Source organism: Colletotrichum aenigma (assembly GCF_013390185.1).
Source record: "Colletotrichum aenigma strain Cg56 chromosome Unknown KSG_Cg56_contig01, whole genome shotgun sequence".
NCBI lineage: Eukaryota > Fungi > Ascomycota > Sordariomycetes > Glomerellales > Glomerellaceae > Colletotrichum > Colletotrichum aenigma.
This window is the reverse complement of record NW_023500907.1, coordinates 5456803-5473124: the sequence shown is the minus strand read 5'-3', so window position 1 is coordinate 5473124 and position 16322 is coordinate 5456803. Positions and strand designations below refer to the sequence as shown.

The 16322-nt window shown below is 51.6% G+C and overlaps 2 protein-coding genes across 2 annotated transcripts; one reads left to right on the top strand and one right to left on the bottom strand.

The window, feature by feature from the left end:
• Positions 1-912: 912 nt before the first annotated feature.
• Positions 913-10144, bottom strand: TEL1 (Serine/threonine-protein kinase TEL1; the record flags this gene model as incomplete). Its single annotated transcript, XM_037316704.1, has 7 exons — positions 913-3334; positions 3405-7875; positions 7921-8255; positions 8390-9757; positions 9898-9940; positions 9997-10044; positions 10093-10144. The coding sequence occupies 7 exons, from the start codon at positions 10142-10144 to the stop codon at positions 913-915; spliced, it is 8739 nt and encodes a 2912-aa protein (XP_037184365.1).
• A 778-nt stretch (positions 10145-10922) lies between these two features.
• NUP192 (Nucleoporin NUP192) lies at positions 10923-16148 on the top strand (the record flags this gene model as incomplete). Its single annotated transcript, XM_037316703.1, has 5 exons — positions 10923-11112; positions 11178-11801; positions 11852-12079; positions 12129-16027; positions 16092-16148. 5 exons carry the CDS (start codon positions 10923-10925, stop codon positions 16146-16148), a joined length of 4998 nt encoding a protein of 1665 aa, XP_037184364.1.
• Between the last annotated feature and the right edge of the window lie 174 nt (positions 16149-16322).

Genomic DNA, 16322 nt, shown 5'->3' with positions numbered 1-16322 from the left:
AACTCCTTCTGCTTGTCATACCATGAAATGACAGTTCAGTCAGAGTTGAGACCGACTTAGCTCTAGATCAAGTGTCTTGTTTGAAGATTGTTAAACAAGGTCTATATTTCAATGTGACATCTTATCTATATTTTCGAGGGTTCTAGTACAGCTCTCTGCAAGGTAGACAGTGGAAGTTTCGGAAGACAGTGACGATGGAGATATAAAGTACTAATAGTGAAAATTGGTTGCAAATGTCATAATAGTGCTGTTAAACCAAGTCGTATTCAACGGCTTGACCTAGGTACAATACTTCAAGGTTGCTTATATCTGTTATCCAGCTAATAGGATGGTTTATAATAGCTACTGCGTTTTTAGGTAATGGGTAATGGGTATGGATATCTATGGGTTCATAAATGGTTTCAATGGGATCGTTAGGTTCATGAAGCTGCATATATTCTCTTCTCTGTCGTCGTTCCCGAAGGCTTTTAACAGCTTGCTGCTGACTAGCGAGGTGGATAAGCAATCTCGATGGAGGACATAGAAAGACGAGGGACGATAATGGATGTGGTAGACTACGAGGACGATAGGGACGACAGACACGCGGGACGATACATGAGTGAGTTGGGTATAAAGCCTCAGCGTATGCGACCCATTGCGAGCACAGGACTGCCGAGTTATTGATATCCGTGGTCTGGTGGTCTATGGATGAAATCTCGCCTTGCTCTTTCACCTGCTTCTTCACAGACGATAATACTTACTTACACAGGCAGACTGTATTATGCTATTTTAAGGGTATCATTCAACCAGCTCAATGCCCCATTCTACCTCGGCCCCCTTCGGCCCCCTTCGGCCCCCTTCGTCGTCTACCCTCATCGCCCCCCTGCGTCGTCCGTCGCCGTCGCCGTCACCGCCGCTGTCGCCCTCTATCTTTTACGCATATGCCGCCCAGCCTGAGTATAGGACGGCGAGGTTACTTATATCCGTGGCCTGATTTATAAGATCATTGACGGTCGCCGTGACGCTTAGCGTCTTCGACAGTTTCTTCCGCACGACCTCCAAAGCACGATGGGCCTCTCCCGGCTCATTCACCTGCTTCTTCCCAGCGACATCGTCGTCAGCGTCATCTTGCCCACCACCCTGTAACTTCGCCAATCTGACGGGACTAATTGACCACGAATACAAGGGGTCGTAACGCAAAACGTCGAGAATCGTCATGATGGAGTAGGTCTCCTCCCGCATGGCGTGTAGCGTAAACTCGCAGCAGCGACGGAAAACGCCCTCCGTCCCGGTTATTCCCATGCCATCCACAATGTCCCGAGTCAAACGGAACGGCACCAGCTCAGGCACAGGAAGCACTCGTCCCATCTCGAATGCTACGCCCAGATCAATGTGGACGACCTCTCCGGTCTTGTGGTCCAACAAGATGTTGTGGCCATGTCTATCTCCCAAACCAAGGACATGTCCAAGCATCGAGATTGCTGCTGTCGTGCGGGTATATGCCAAGCGCCTGACAAACCATTCGTCGGGATCTTCGAAATTTTCCATGAAGAAATACTTCATAACGGGATGGAATCGCTCCGTTACCTTTCGGTAAGTATTGATGCGCATGTCGGTGGACTTTCCCTGTGCATTGGAGATCTCCTTCCTGCACTGAGAACCCTTGAGATCTTTGGGAAAGTATCTCTCGTGGGCTGGCATCAAGAACTCGTGTAGCGGAATAGTGTTTGGAACGAATTCGATCAACCCAGAGGCTGACGTCAGGGGCAAAACCTTGTACGTTCTGATGCCGAGATTCCTCTGCCGTGTCGATCGATGCAGCTTCAGAAGGGAAGAAACGGCAGCAAAGACCTGTTCCATGATGGCGTCCTGGCGTAAGTCATCGTTGCCACCTTTGACCAACTGTCTGTATTTTTGTCCGTCGGTTCCGATAGCTGTGATGATCTTCGGTGCACTGACGCCAGACGCAATTGACATCTGGGGATCTAGGCTTGCAATAGTGGGAACATTCGAGTAGTCCTTGTCCGCTGCTACTTCGAGTTGCATAGTCGGCGGAGGGATATGGTACTTGATGAGCGCATTGACGAGCGACTGAGCTGAGTGGATTTCCTTGAGGGCAATTTTATGTCCAGCCTTGAACTTAGAATTGTCCCTGTCGACGGCCAAGCGGTGATAATAAGAGCTTGTCCTATCAATTGCTTGCCATATCGCGGCGACGGCTTGGTTGGACTGCAAGAGTCCAGCAAGCTTCTCGGCAGCCCTGATCCTCAGCTGAGCAACATGGTCCTCCTTACGGGGCTTAACTTTCGATCCGGACCAAATTTGATACATGCCGTGGTAAGGATGGTCGACGCAGATATTGTAGACGAGCGTGGTCAGGAGTTTTTGGAACGGATTTGACTCGTTCTGCAGTCTAGATGACAGCTGATTCATCAGCGTTGCAAACTTCCTTGTTGGAACCTTGCCGAGATGTTTCTGTACTGCTTCGTTGGTGGCGACTTCATTCGATCGCTCAAGCCAAAGAGCGGTGAATCGTAAGGCATCGTTGTTATACTCATCCGATGCGATGAGAGATAACAGATAGTTTTCCAGACTGAGCCGCACAAACTCGCTTCTCGTTGTCTCAACGCGACGAAGCTCTTGTTCGTCCAGACTTAGCCATTGCTTGGCGCGGTTCAGATGAGACTGATATCTGGTCTTCAGCTGAGAGTCGCGGGTGCTTGCAATAAGACTTTGAAGTTGAGCAACTTCATCGCTCTTGCCTTGTCGCAGACTTTGAAGTCTTGCCAGATCCTCGAGGCCATCTTGGTTTTGTAGCTGCTCGTCACAGAACATGGCGAATTGATGGTACACACGTCCTGCCTGTTGACCCTCGCTTTTCCCCTTCAGCTCTTTGAGCGCCGGCTCGAGGTAATTCTTCTGAATATGATGCGGTTTTTCTAGCCTTGCTACTGAGACTTGGTGGCCGATCTTCGACAACAAATCCGAGCGACTAACAGGAATTGTCTGCTTTTTGAGGGAAGACTCGTTGTCAATGCCTTGAAGCATTCGAATGGAGTGAATCATCTCTCCATGATCCCACAGCGAATTGGCGGCTTCAATTTTGACAGCAGCATCAACTTTCAAGCCCAGGTTTTCGCACGGTACGATCAGACTAGTAAGCGAGGTTGACACATTGAGTGACTCCTGCGTAGCTTGATGGAATCGGTAAATACCAGAAGACATCAGCTTAGAACGAATCTCAATCTGTCTTGCTTCGGCGGTAGAGAGGCTCGTATTGCGAAGTTTGGGCTGTTGGCTTATCAAACTCAAAGTTGTTTCTCGACAGGAAAGCATATGGCTGACGTCTTCGTATCTGTGAAGGATGATTAGCTAGGCTGGTTGGTTTGAGGGCTTAACACCCAATTATATTGAACTGCACGTACCGTCCGCGTCTCATCCATTGTCCGCGTTGCTCAAATTTCTCAAGCATGCCTTCCAGCTCCGAGAAATCGGAAACATTTATAACGTCATCCAGCTCTGTCAATGCCGCAAGAGCACCAAGGTGCTGCCTCAGCTTAGCCGCATTCAGTCCCCCGTTGACAAGATTGCGCGTTGTGTGGCTGAAGCCGTTATATATGGAATTTCGGACTGAAAGTGTATCGGCAGCTTGCTGGATGTTTTGGTAGGCCTTGTAGATTGTCACCGAGCAGTTATCAACCGAAGCCGGTGCTGGCAGATTCCATCGTTCCAGTCTGCGAGCGGTTTGAAACGTACTCGCGAGGGAGTCCTCGTCAGCATCATGATTCTCTTGGGCTTGTTGCATAGAATACGCAAGTCCTGCAAGGCCTAAAGTACCGAGGGCTCTGACAAGTGATTGGCTATCTGATTGAGAAGCGTGATCCCCGCGCTGAATGTGGCTGTCGTACTGAGCGCCGCGGAAAGCCAAAAGTTTCGAGCCGTCCTTTTCGTATTCCAAGCGGCTAAGAACGCTGGACAAATCTGAAGGTTGAGGCAAGCCATAGTAGGCATCAGGATCATCGATGTTCTCGAATATGGAGAGAAGAACATCCGTTGAGTCTTCGTCACGAACTGCTGACGATCTCCGCGATGATCGTGTGGCTTGGGATGCGGCCACTTCAGTAAACAAAAGCGCGGTCTTGTACATACCGCAGCGCGAGGCGGCCGCAGCTGCAGAAGTAAAGTCGACGTCCAGCCACATAGCACGATCTGCTATGGATGTCTCTTTAGGCAGCTGCTGCGTTCTCAAATACAAGACAGTGTTGATAAGATGCTTTTGGTTTGTACGAGCAGATTCGTCCTGAATCTTGAGCCACTCTTTCGTGGCTTCAGAGAGGTTGCGCTTGATGACGTGCTGCTTGTCAAGTTGGCTATACAGAGCCAAGTGGACGATGAATGGAAACGAATCCTGCGCAAATCCCTTGACATTCTTCAGAATCGGTACCAAGGCAGCGAGGATAATGTATTCGGGAACAGACTGCGCAAGATGAACTGCCAGTTCTTGAATCCAATCTGGGCTTTCGACGTGATCACGGAAGAAGACCTGTGAATCAGGAATGTTCTGTGAAGCGATGAAATCGGTTGGAGGCGTGCGATATGGCCCCCAAGCAGAAGCCACAAATAGAGGTTCGGTCAGAGTCGTTTGGGATGCGACGAGGAGGGCGTCATCCCCTTGCGCATCAGCCTCCGATACGATCGTCCGCAAGGCAGACTCCGCGAGACCCGAAATATCCGTATGCTTGCTCTGCGTGAGCTGCTGCAGCAGACTCAGAAGCCCCTGCTCGGAGTTGTTAGATCCGGGGGCTAGCCTGTTGTACCGCGAAAGTTCGGATTCTTCCAACAGTTCTGGCTGAATCTCTCCAGACGCAGCGAATGACCTGCCCACAACACGACCAGCCCATGCGAGGTATTCATCACTCAAATCGAGAGCATTGCAGCTCTTCCACACAAGAGCGCTATTTTGGAGAGCTTCATCATCGTTCTCAATCACGTCCTGGTGGCCAGTAGAGGGCACGACGAAGTCACCGCAAAGCATGCCAAGGGCCAGGTCTCGGGCAGCCTCGTTCAAGAGCTTCTGATCGCGCTCCCCATCTTTGAGAATTTCCAGAAGAAGGATACTCTCGCTCGTACCCTTCTCAGCGTTTCCAGACGACCGAATCTTAGAGGCGGACTGAGTAATCGATCGAAATGCTTGCCTCTGTTCTTCATCGGCAAGAATTGGCGATTCGTATCCTGCTAGGTATGTGCTAAACCAGGAGTGGAATTGCTGGGCTTTGCTCATTGTAGCTTTGAATTGGCTCTCTTGGGTTGTGCTCGACTGGCTGGATTCAAGGAATACTCTGAGGGATGCCAAGGTTGATAGCGCATACCCGGCAAGAAAGGATGGAGTATTGAGAAGATGACCATGTCCTTTGGATAGGAGGTATCGACTGATGCCTAGTGTATCATCTGCGCATTCGGAGTCCACGATGAAGGGTCTGATGGAAGAGAGTAGCATCTCAAGAGGGTATGCCTCGAGCGCGACTGGTCCAGCAAGGGCGATAATAACACGTACTTTTCTAAGTACCGAGCAAGCATGTAGAGATCCCAAAGCTGGATGGATCGTGTTGAGAAGCTTTCGTGTGACCGCAATTACGAGTGCCGGTGTCCACAACGTCTGAAGCTCATATTCTGTCTGGCTGCATAGATGGAAAAGCTCCCTGAGCAAGAACTTGGATCTGAACATCGGCTGTTGATTGGCCGGCAAGTTTGTCGGCGACATGGCGAACGTCTTCATTTCTTCCATGTTTATCGAGGCGTATTGAAAGTTTTTGTCCCTAGACAGCTGCTTTTCGATCGGGTCCTCTTGGTCGAAAATATCGAACAGCAGGGCCACGATGTCCACGAAGTTGAGGTAGATCTGGTCAAGAAACTGCTCTCTACCCAGTAACTTTTTCACCCAGTTCTCACTCCCGTCATTCTGGGTCTCGGAGGCAGATATGCTTGTTTCATGAGCGATTGTGTACGCCATGATCTTCGTGAAGCTTTGTTTAACCATCTCGGCAAGAGGCATACCAAGTCTCTCGGATAGTGTCCGTACGCTGTCGTAGCGCCCTCGCATGATTTCCAAGGCTGCGGTCTCGGCTTGTGCTTCTTGAAGTAATGCATTGAGGCTGGCGAAACCGAATATCTCAAACGGTATGTCGTCCATGGCATCCAGTTCAAGCCACGTGTATAGCAGTTGTGGGCTGAAGATCTGGAAAAGCTCTTTGGACGAAGTCAACTGAAGAGCGGTTGAGACATTATCCAGGCATCTCTTGGCGTACTTCGCAGACTGAGCAATCTTGCCAGGTGTTTCGAAGATGTGGTATGTGCTCCTCCTAAGAAGGGTTGGCCAGCGACAGGCAAGTTGTGACAGAACAAAGAGCCGAAATGCGATCCCCTCAATTGCTTCTGGATCAGTGGGCAGACTATTCAGGATATCAACGAAAAGTTCGTCGTGCATTTTGAGCACGTAAACGCCGAAAATATCTGGCAAAGCGACTCCGATGAAGTGCTTTACAGCAAGCGTCCCCTGTTTCATGATAGAGAGCAACGTTGCGCGGCAGGACGCCGACCCGAGCTTGTCTGCATACTGAGTTTCGTTTCGCAGCAGAGCAAGCAGCAAACTTGCCAGAGCTATCTGCGAGTTTGGTGAAAGACTGTTCTTCGACATAGAGCCGACAAGATGGTCATAGAGGTCGCCAACCATCTTGGATACTTCGAGTTTCTCATCGACCCAGATCTGCATGAGGCCCTCCAGAATGCGCAAGGTGGTTGAGTGCGCCACTTCGCAACAATTGTATTCTGCTTCTCCAATGATGTAGCCGATTTTCTCGACCACCTTTTCAGCAACATCGGGACCTATGTTTAGGTCGGAGCCGAATATTTCGGAAGTCAGGGCAGCGCACATCAAAAACCCTTCATCAGAGAGGTCCAGCAGCTGCTCCAAGAAATCTTGTGGAACAAGGCCTACTTGACCACTATCATTGTGCATCGCCTCGAAGAAGTACATCCGCTGCTCAGTCGCAAGATAGAATGCTCCCAAGTCCAAGCTCAAGGATGTGCTCAAACGAGGAACATCAGCCGGTTTTGTTGCGATACTGGCCTTACTCTCTTGTGAGTCGAATTCATCGTCCAGATCCATGAAATCTTGGTTTTGTCCCGACGATTGGCGGCTGGATTGATCGCGGTATGCCTCGGCTATCTTTGTGATTAGTTTGAGCAGCGGAGGATCATCTTTCAAAATTGCGTTGATGCTCTCTGTCTCCAAGGACGGGAGGATAGGGCGCATGATTTTGAACAATATCTCGAAGAACTGCTGACTATCGTCTGAAGCAGTAGCAGCCTCGAGGCTTGTGCTGGTGAGCTTGGCGATGGTCGACTCGATGTCCCGCGACTGTCCTGAATTCAGATCAGTCAACTGCGTTACAAGCATGGTTCCTGCAACCACAGCTGAAAAGAGACTGTGGAATCTGTCTGAAGATATTTGCGTGCCGCCCTCTGATCCTTTCTTGCTCCATGACTCGCAAAGATCTTGCAAGCTCTCGATTTTCGGGAACAGAAGCTCCAGTACGAGCTTCTTTGAGGCATGGAATGCTGCCGAGTCACCAGCTTTGATCAGTTCAACTGATGCGACAGCTTGACCACAGCTCGTGGCCTCCCGGTTTTGTGGCTTTGGTTCTTCCAGCAAGAGCAGGTATCTGGTCAGCACAGAAGCGTGGTACTGAGCTCTCCAAGTTTGACATATTGAACCGCCTGACACGGCCTCTTGGGACGTATGATGCAGCAGTGCAGAGCCACAGCAGGCACGAATCAAGTTGACTAGTTCAGTCACCGGCGCATGAAGTGAGTATAGAGCGGCATAGCTCATTTCAGCTAAGGACTGTTAGATCGTGATTATCGTTCGCCAGGACTACTCACTTGGATTCCATTTCAAAAAGATCCATCGAATGATGTGACGGCACGTCGCTTGACTGGCATTCGGCAGCTTTACGTTCCGAAGAAAGAGTAGATGCAGCATAAGGGTAATCGAAGAATCAACGAGGAGTATGGGCCCGTTGACGTCGGCAGTTGTGACTATGCTGTTCACTTCGTCTGAAACGTCATGATAGGAAAGCAGTTCGGTTTTCGCTTCCAGAATCGTATGAAGAAAGACACAGGCCGCTCGGCTAGTGCCAGATAGACTGATGGCTCTCGCCGCGATCTGCCATATGTGCTTCCATACAGTGCTGTCAACGCAGTCGGTTTGAGTGCAACTGTGAGACAGTTAGCTATCAGTTGACACGGATGCATCATCCGAATGATAGATAAGGGGGACGATGATGGAAAACGATGGGTACGGAGGACGATAGAGAAAGGGAAAGGTGATGGAGGAACGATGGAGGCCTACCTTGCACAAGCTAGCATCGCCCAAGACGCGATAGATGCGTCCTTGTCGCTGATAAAGGCTATTACATTTGGTAGCAACTCTGCAATCTCTGTTGTGGTATAAGTGCCAAGGTTCAAGAGAAAAGGTACCAGCTGCAATGCTGTCCTCTGTGTAGCTGAATTATGCGACTGGAGATATTCTTGGATCCGGCTTGTATGTGTTTTGCGCTTCTTCCGAGGTTGCTCATCTGGTGACTGAGACCGTTGCTGTTTCCGGGCCTTCCACAGGATACGTTCTAAAATGGCGAGATTCTGGACTAATGCCCATCTTCTCTCACCATCGCGGTTGTGAGGGCGAAGACCGAATAGTTCAATAGTAAAATAATCTTGAGGCAAATGATGCGTTACGAAAGTGAGATCCTCCAGCTGAAGTTGTGATCGAAGGTCTCGCCGGGAGTACTCTTGCCACAAGGCATCTATGAGGTCTTCGATGTCCTTGAGGACGTGGTCATCCTCCTGGAAAACGAGACATTCGAGATGTAAGTGGGTAAGGAAGATGGTCTTCAACATTTCGTCTCTGACCGAATTCAGCATCTCATCTTGAGAAACTGTACGACCTTGCCACCAATGACTGACAAGAGGCACTAGATCCCTGGCCAAGCTGCTGGCACGAGACAGATCATCTGTCTGGGTTGCCGCAAGTAGAACATTGATCGAAGCAAAGGCGAGCTGTGTAATTTGGCCTAACCCAACATGACGAACATGCAGAATCTGAATCAGCGTCTTGGACAAATCCTTAGTTCTTCTCCAAAGAGGCGCATTCGGAGGAATGACAAGCAGGTAGATGCAGTGGAGAAGGTCCTGAACGGTGCCGCGATGGATCTGCCCCGTCACCCGCTGGCTTGGGTTTGTACTGCGACCTGTTGAAAAGCCCATCGAGGCTGTAGCGGGAGCCGGAGACGCACGCGAAACGGAATCTCTGTCTGCATTTTCGAGGTATCGTGAAACCGTGTCGATGCAAAAGTCAACACAGGCTAGCCAGCCGTCTGCGTCTAATATGGCGAGATGCTCGCTATTGGGCTGGTGGCCAAGTAGCGCGGCGAGAGACCTTACGTAGTCTTTGAGTAGCGGCTCTACGAAGTCTGCATCTTCGCCTGGCCCTGGAAGGGTCTGTGTGATATGATCGATCACAGCTATGAGAGTCTTCCGCTTCAGTTTCGAGGCACCGTGGGCGACTGCTAAGCGCAACGCCTCGGCGCACTTGGATAATCTGGAGCCAGCAGCGCCCGCTGTAGTTCTTTTTCCTCCATAAAAGTTCTGTTTCTCGGCGATAGCGCAGCGAAACAGACCCTCAAAGATGCGGTGATAGTGCTTATCCCCCAGGTCGGTTCTGTCTTCGTCAGTTTCGTCGTTGTCCCACATCGTCGTCCCTTGCCGTCGTCCCTCGTCGTCTTGCCCCGTCGTCTTGCCCCGTCGTCTTCCCTTGTCGTCTTCCTGCCAGCCAGGGGGTGGGGTGGTTTCTCAACTTACAAGGCAGCAGTCTTGCCCTTCTTATCCAGAAGGAATATCAGGTCTAATACACGTTAGAAGATGGCAAAATGACCTGTGATTATGCCGTATAACACGTACCATCGAGACCCGCCCCGCGCTCTTTGAGCGTTCCACCAGATATAGCGTCTTGAATAATCGTCAGTTACTGCTTTCAGAAAAGGATTGTTGACTGACTAAGGGCATCGTTGACGGTGATCTCGCCCGTCTTGAGCTTTGGAGGCGCCATCCTGGCCTAGCGCATGCCGGTGTTGTCTTTCTTGGTGTCGCTGGTTGATTCGTCGCGCATGGGAACGGGTAGACGGATGACAGTGACGGAAACCAGAGCATTTATTCGCAGGGGCAGTCACGACTTTGGCCGAAACGCCTCTCCAAGGCAGGCGCAGGCAGTCGCCAATTCCTTCCACGTCAATCGCAACCAAAAGGTACGGAAGGTGGTTAGGCGCGTGTATGTATGTATGTATGGTCTTATTATGTATGTAGGTATGTCAGACGCGGCGCATGAGAGCTCACTCACTGAGAGCGCAGTCAAGCTTCGCGCCTCCAGGTACCTCTAGCTCCGGGAGCTTACCCCCTAGGCATCTTACCCCTGTCGAAAATTCGCGGCAGAAAGTCCACCGCCTGCCTCAAATCGGATCGCTTTTGTTGACTTTTGCCCCGGAACATCTTCGCTCCGGACGGGAATTTTCGACACAGCAACGTACGGCGCAGACAATTGGAAGAGCGAAGCAGCGTCTGGCACCGACCACGCGCCTATGGTAAAGCTCAGCTTATGGACGCCTATTCAGAAGGTACCTTAGGCAGGTAGTGAGGTACCTGGCTTCCGGTGTAGGTCCACTCTAAAATTCCCAGAACCTCGAAGTTCGTCGCCTGGGCAGACATCCGCGACCTAACAACATCTTCCAAACTTGTCGCTTCACGCCATCGCGACATTTTCGCGGGCTTTTTCTTAGCCCATGAGACGATTCGGCCCCGAGGCCATGCAATAGCGCGCCCAATTCCCCAACATGGCCGAACCAACTACCCTCGATGCGCTGCAGGCATTCCACCGCGATCTGGCCGCGGTCCGTGATGGTCGCCCTGAAGGCGCCGATTCCCTGGACAACCCCGTAATCCAGGCTATTTTCGAACGGGAGCTCGAGAGAGTTTGGCAGAGACCTCCAAGAGACGAAAAGAGCCGGAATCAGTTCAAGTCTGGTCAGTTGCAGCTCTCCAGTATCCCAGGTTGACCGACTCAAGTCTAACACAGCATGATACGCTAGGCAAGATCGTAATTGACGACGAGGAATACTCTATCAATGAAAATTTCCAGCAGATCGTTTTTAACCTCGCCGACGAAGCCGAAATCAACGAAATCGAGGCCGCGCGATACGTCCTTGAAGCTGAGGAAGATCCCTCCGTCATTGGCCGCTCACTCCTCGAATGCGGATTAATACGAGTGCATCAACAGCGCAAATATGTCCTTGACTGCGTCAGATTGATGCTGGAGATTGATGGCTTGGACGAGGATGACTTCGACGCCGAGATACTGAACGCGGTGCAGCTGTACCTGTCGGCTGCCGTGTTCCAGAACTTACCGGGTGAAACCGCATCTTCGCAGAAGAGACTGCTTCCGAGATGCATGTCAGCGATGCAAGACGTCAGGGGATGGCTTCAGAAGATTGCCGACAAGATGACCGCTGCGGCTGTGCTCATCAATGGGCAAGGAGGCCAAGTCCCGGAAGAGATGGAGACAATCGAGTTTTCTCGCGTCAGTCTGTATCAGCAGCATGAGCTTCTCGCCATTATTCTGTGTCGAGCAATTGAGAAACGGGAGGCCGAGGTCAATGATTTCAAGTCGTTCTTGCAGCATCTGAAAAATGCCGACAAATATGATGTTCTCTTGGGTATGTGGAAGACGACACCATTTCGGTTACGCCTATTGACATGACCAAAGCACACTTCTTCCCGGCCCTGGGCGCATACATCACACTTTACGGCTCTACCGAGGGCGTATCTAACCTGACCATGGCGAGACAGCTTCATCCGCTCATTACCGATGAAAGTCCCTGGCGTTTGGTCTACCTCCAGGCGGCGGTCAAGGCTTGGTGGCTATCTGAGTACAGTGGATGGTATCTCGACGACTCGCTGCTTGGCGGTTTAGAAGGCGTGGATCTCGATCAAGGTATGTGCCTACTGATCCTTTCGCTGATTCGGCGCTAATTTCAATACAGAGGATAGACAAAGATCCAAGCAGTTTCTCGAAGCACTGAAAGATGGTGCATTCGACTTCATTCTCTCCATCGCAGCAGACATCAAGACACCCGAATGGGTTGACCCATCGCGCATAACCATGCGCAACTGGCTCCAACGGAAGGCACCGCCGCTGATTTCGGAATCGATTCTTTTCTCCGACTTTTTCCAGCAATGCTTGATGGCTCAACTCGAAGTCTTTGTTGATGCTTTCATTTCTAACCTCCCCGACGTACTGCGGAAGCTCCGCATAGAAGAGGATGAACAACGCCAGCTCAGCCAAAGCCACGAGCAGGACTTGGACTTGGAACGGTTCTTGGTCATCATAGCGTACGCCTACGAGGGGCGCCCTGATGCGGCGATGAGCTTTTGGTCGGACCCTGACAGCAATCTGGCGGGCTTTATGCACTGGGCATCGCGTAGGGCCTCCACGCCGCTCGTCAGTTCATTTTGTGAGATGCTGCAAGCCATTTCTAGCAACGACGACTGCGCGACTGCTGCTCATGAATTTTTGCTTGACGAGGGCCACCACGCATCTGGCAAAATGAGAAGGTCACAGTCCCTTACATGGCAACAAATTTTCAGAGAGCTTGTGTTCTTCGCGAATAAGATCAGAGAAAAGGCGCATACACCGCAGATTTCGTCAACATATCGACCAGGTCGTCCCAGTAGCGACCAGGCCGAGGCTGAGCCAGAATCCACGATGATGTTGCAATCTTACCTGCGACTGATCACCAAGCTTGCGTCGGAGAGCGAGACTGCAAGACAATTCCTTTTGAAAGAGCCGAGCTTCAATCTCGTTGAGATGCTGTTCCAGCTGGCCAGCAGTCCTGTTCCCGCTGATTTACGAGCAGGCACCTTCATGGCTCTTCGTGCACTCATCACGCGGAAGACTCAGGAAGAAGCTAACATCATGTGGCAATGCTTAGAAGCTTGGATGAACGGCGGTTACATCGTGACTGCTGTTCAACATAGGTCACCACAAAGCTCGCCTGTGGTATCGATGGAAACCGTCAGCGACGATATTTGCCACGGCTTCGAAGAGCCCCACGCATTTATCCAGCTCCTGATTGCGCTTGTTACCCCGCCCGAGGACAGTAGCTCTCTAAATGATGGCTTGCCTTTCCCCGAGAACCTAGGCTCAGCCAACCGCATGCCCGGTATCGAAATTTACGTCGACACGGTACTAGGCAAGGTGTTCGCTAACAAGGCCAACGAAGTAAACGACACCAACCAGCTGAGGATGCTCCGTCTGAGTTGTCTTGAATTTGCGGCAACCTGCCTGTCGACTTTCAACGAGAACCTCATCGTTATCGCCAATGAGACGAACATCCCCATTGACTCTGCGATGGCGGCAACGGATCTGGCAACGTACGTCAAGTTGCACCCTTTCGCTCGCGTCATGGAATGGATGTTCAATGATAAGGTCATTAACGCTCTTTACCAAACTATCCACCAAGATGCTGTGGACGTTGGTAATGCGACGCCAGATTCGCCCGTCATCCTGGGCATTCTGAGAGCCGTGGATGTCATCTCAAAGGTCTTGGACCTCCAGGCAACTTTCCTAGATCTTGTGCGGCCAATCATCAAGATGCAGTCTAATCACCGCCGCCCACCTGTCGCGAATGCCGCCTACGCATCTTTCGAAGACGGGCTCGTCGGACATCTGGGTCTCGTGGTTGATCTCGGAAGCTACTGCGGGCTCGGGCACCCCGACCTGACTTTGGCATGCTTGAAGCTCCTGGAAAAGATGACTGCTTCCTTCAAGATGACCTCTGCGTGGTCGTCTAGCCCTGGCCGCAATAATCATCGCAACAAGGCCATCGTCGCCATGGAGGCCAACGGAGAGCACGAAGCCATTTCCCGGTCTCTTGCGGCAGAGCTGACGGCGCCGCTCGACTTGGGACGCGAAGCAGAATCGCCCACTTACCTAACCAAATCTTATATTCTCGATTTTCTCTTTAGCTGCCTTGCAGCAAGCCCGAATAAGCCAACGATTGCTCACCTCCTGCTGGGCTTTCAATGCGGTGTTGATACGCTGGCTATCGACTCAGACGGCTCATTCGCATCCAGAAATTCACTATTCCACAGCATGTTGAGATTGTTGCTAGAAACGCCATTTGGCGACCCTCAGGGCATGAGGCAATGGCTCATCTCTATGAAGAGCAAGTGCATGCGCATCCTCCGAGTGCTCTGGACTTCACCTCTATCAGCTCCTCTCATTATTGACGAGCTCCGCGAGAACGACGTTCTGTTTCACTTCCTTCTGCGAGAAGTTGTAATTCAACCTGCTCTACCTTGGGAGGGACAGGAGAGTAGTTTACCTCATTTCCCCCTTACAGACGGTGCCCCGACGCTCATCGATTTTCTGGGTCTCCGCAGCATGAGCTTAGAGTACATCGCGATGGAGCTTTGCAGCGTATCACAGACCCGAATGCCGTCCCTCAAAAGACGAATCTTTGACGCTCTCAACGGCCAGATAGTGGGTGACAACAACGAGCCCATGACGATCCCAACCGTGTTCGACCTCTACGACTTCTTGCTGCCTGAGGGCATCTGGGACATGTCGCTGCCAACCCTCCAGTTCTATAAGGAGCTTGACCTCAGGATATGCCTGGAAGAGGATGACCACGGAAACCCTATCTATCATATTGACCGCGCCAAGGAGATTTTGCTTCTGAAGCGCAGTGAGAGAAAGGACGAAGGCGTAGTGTTGACGGCGGCGGACTACGTGGCCTTGGAACGAGAAGAGTCAGCTATTGTCGACTATCTAATCTTCACGAACAGGCAAAAGCGCATTGCCTCCCAAGGTCTGGGCGTTCTCAAAACCTGGACGAGTCTGCTTCTCGTCATGGTTGAGTCAAATGAGTTCAAGGGCACAACAGAGGCCTCGTTCTACCTTCAAGCACTACAGGCCATCCTCCCCGGCTTAGAGGCGTCTGCGTCCGAGAAGCCTGTGGAGGCCATGGAACTGGCCAAGCTGGCGAGAGTGCTCCTCTTTAAGCTCGACCTAACTTCAAAGCCTTCGCTTGACCGTGAGAGCCAAGCTATCGGCAGCCTCGTCAGTGACAAGCTTTACCAACTATTCCAGATCTGCCTTCAGGCCATTGGCAAGTGGGCGGGATCGTCGGATCTCCGCTCGGTCTACTACAGCATCTGCTACCGCTATTTGACCGGCATGGTTGACCAGGGAATCCTCGTGGCCGGCCGTCAGAAGACCATCAAGACAATCCAGATCTATGGCGAGAGACTTATCAATGTGATTTGCGACGACGCATACGGCAGCGATGCAGCTTGCCAAACTGCCGCCTTCATTCTTCTGAACGCCCTCGTTAACCTCGGACGCCAGGAGGATGATGCTCACATCGTCGAAACCCTCAACCGTCTCAACTTTATCGGCATCCTCGTCGACTCGCTTCGCACCATTTTGCAAGACTGGTCTGAGATCGTCCGCACCGGCAATTCGGCGCAGGAAACCTACATCGCCGCCAAATTCGCACTGCTTCTCCAGCTGGCGCAAACCAAACCTGGTGCCAAGTACATCCTGCACGCGAATCTTCTGCGCTCCATCGAGGCGTCTGGCCTCTTCGCCGCGGATCCGGAGTTGCAGATTGACCCCACGAACCCCAAGGCGCTCGAGAAACACTATGAGCTTCTCGCCAAGGTGACCCGTGTTGTCAGCGCTTCCATCGTCAGCCGCGGTGACAGCAACATCCTGCAGGGCCGCAAGTTCCTCACAGAGCACCGCATGCTGGTGACGCACACCCTCAAGCGCAGCGCGGGCATTGGCGCCGTGGAGGGTGAGGGAGTGCTGGAGGAGAGGATCGAGGAGCTGGCCGAGGGTTTCATGGTCCTGATTGCAGCGACTGGCTTTTTGGAGGTAAGTCTTCACGTCCCTTTCCAGACTTTTTGACCACCTTTTTTTTTACTAACGACCCCTCCAGTTTGAGAACGAAGTTATGCCGGAGCCGAAGAGACAAGGCCCAACGCTCTTCACATGAGCGCATGACTGAGCGAGAGAGGGGGAGGAGGTAATGTGTACATGGTTTTGGAGTAAGAGTAGCCCGACGACAAAAAGACATAAAACGATGCCCAAACCCCTCAAAATTTTACAGCGTAAAGATGCCATGTCATCCGTGCTTAGAACCAGGCGTTCAGGAGAGGTTGGCAGCAAG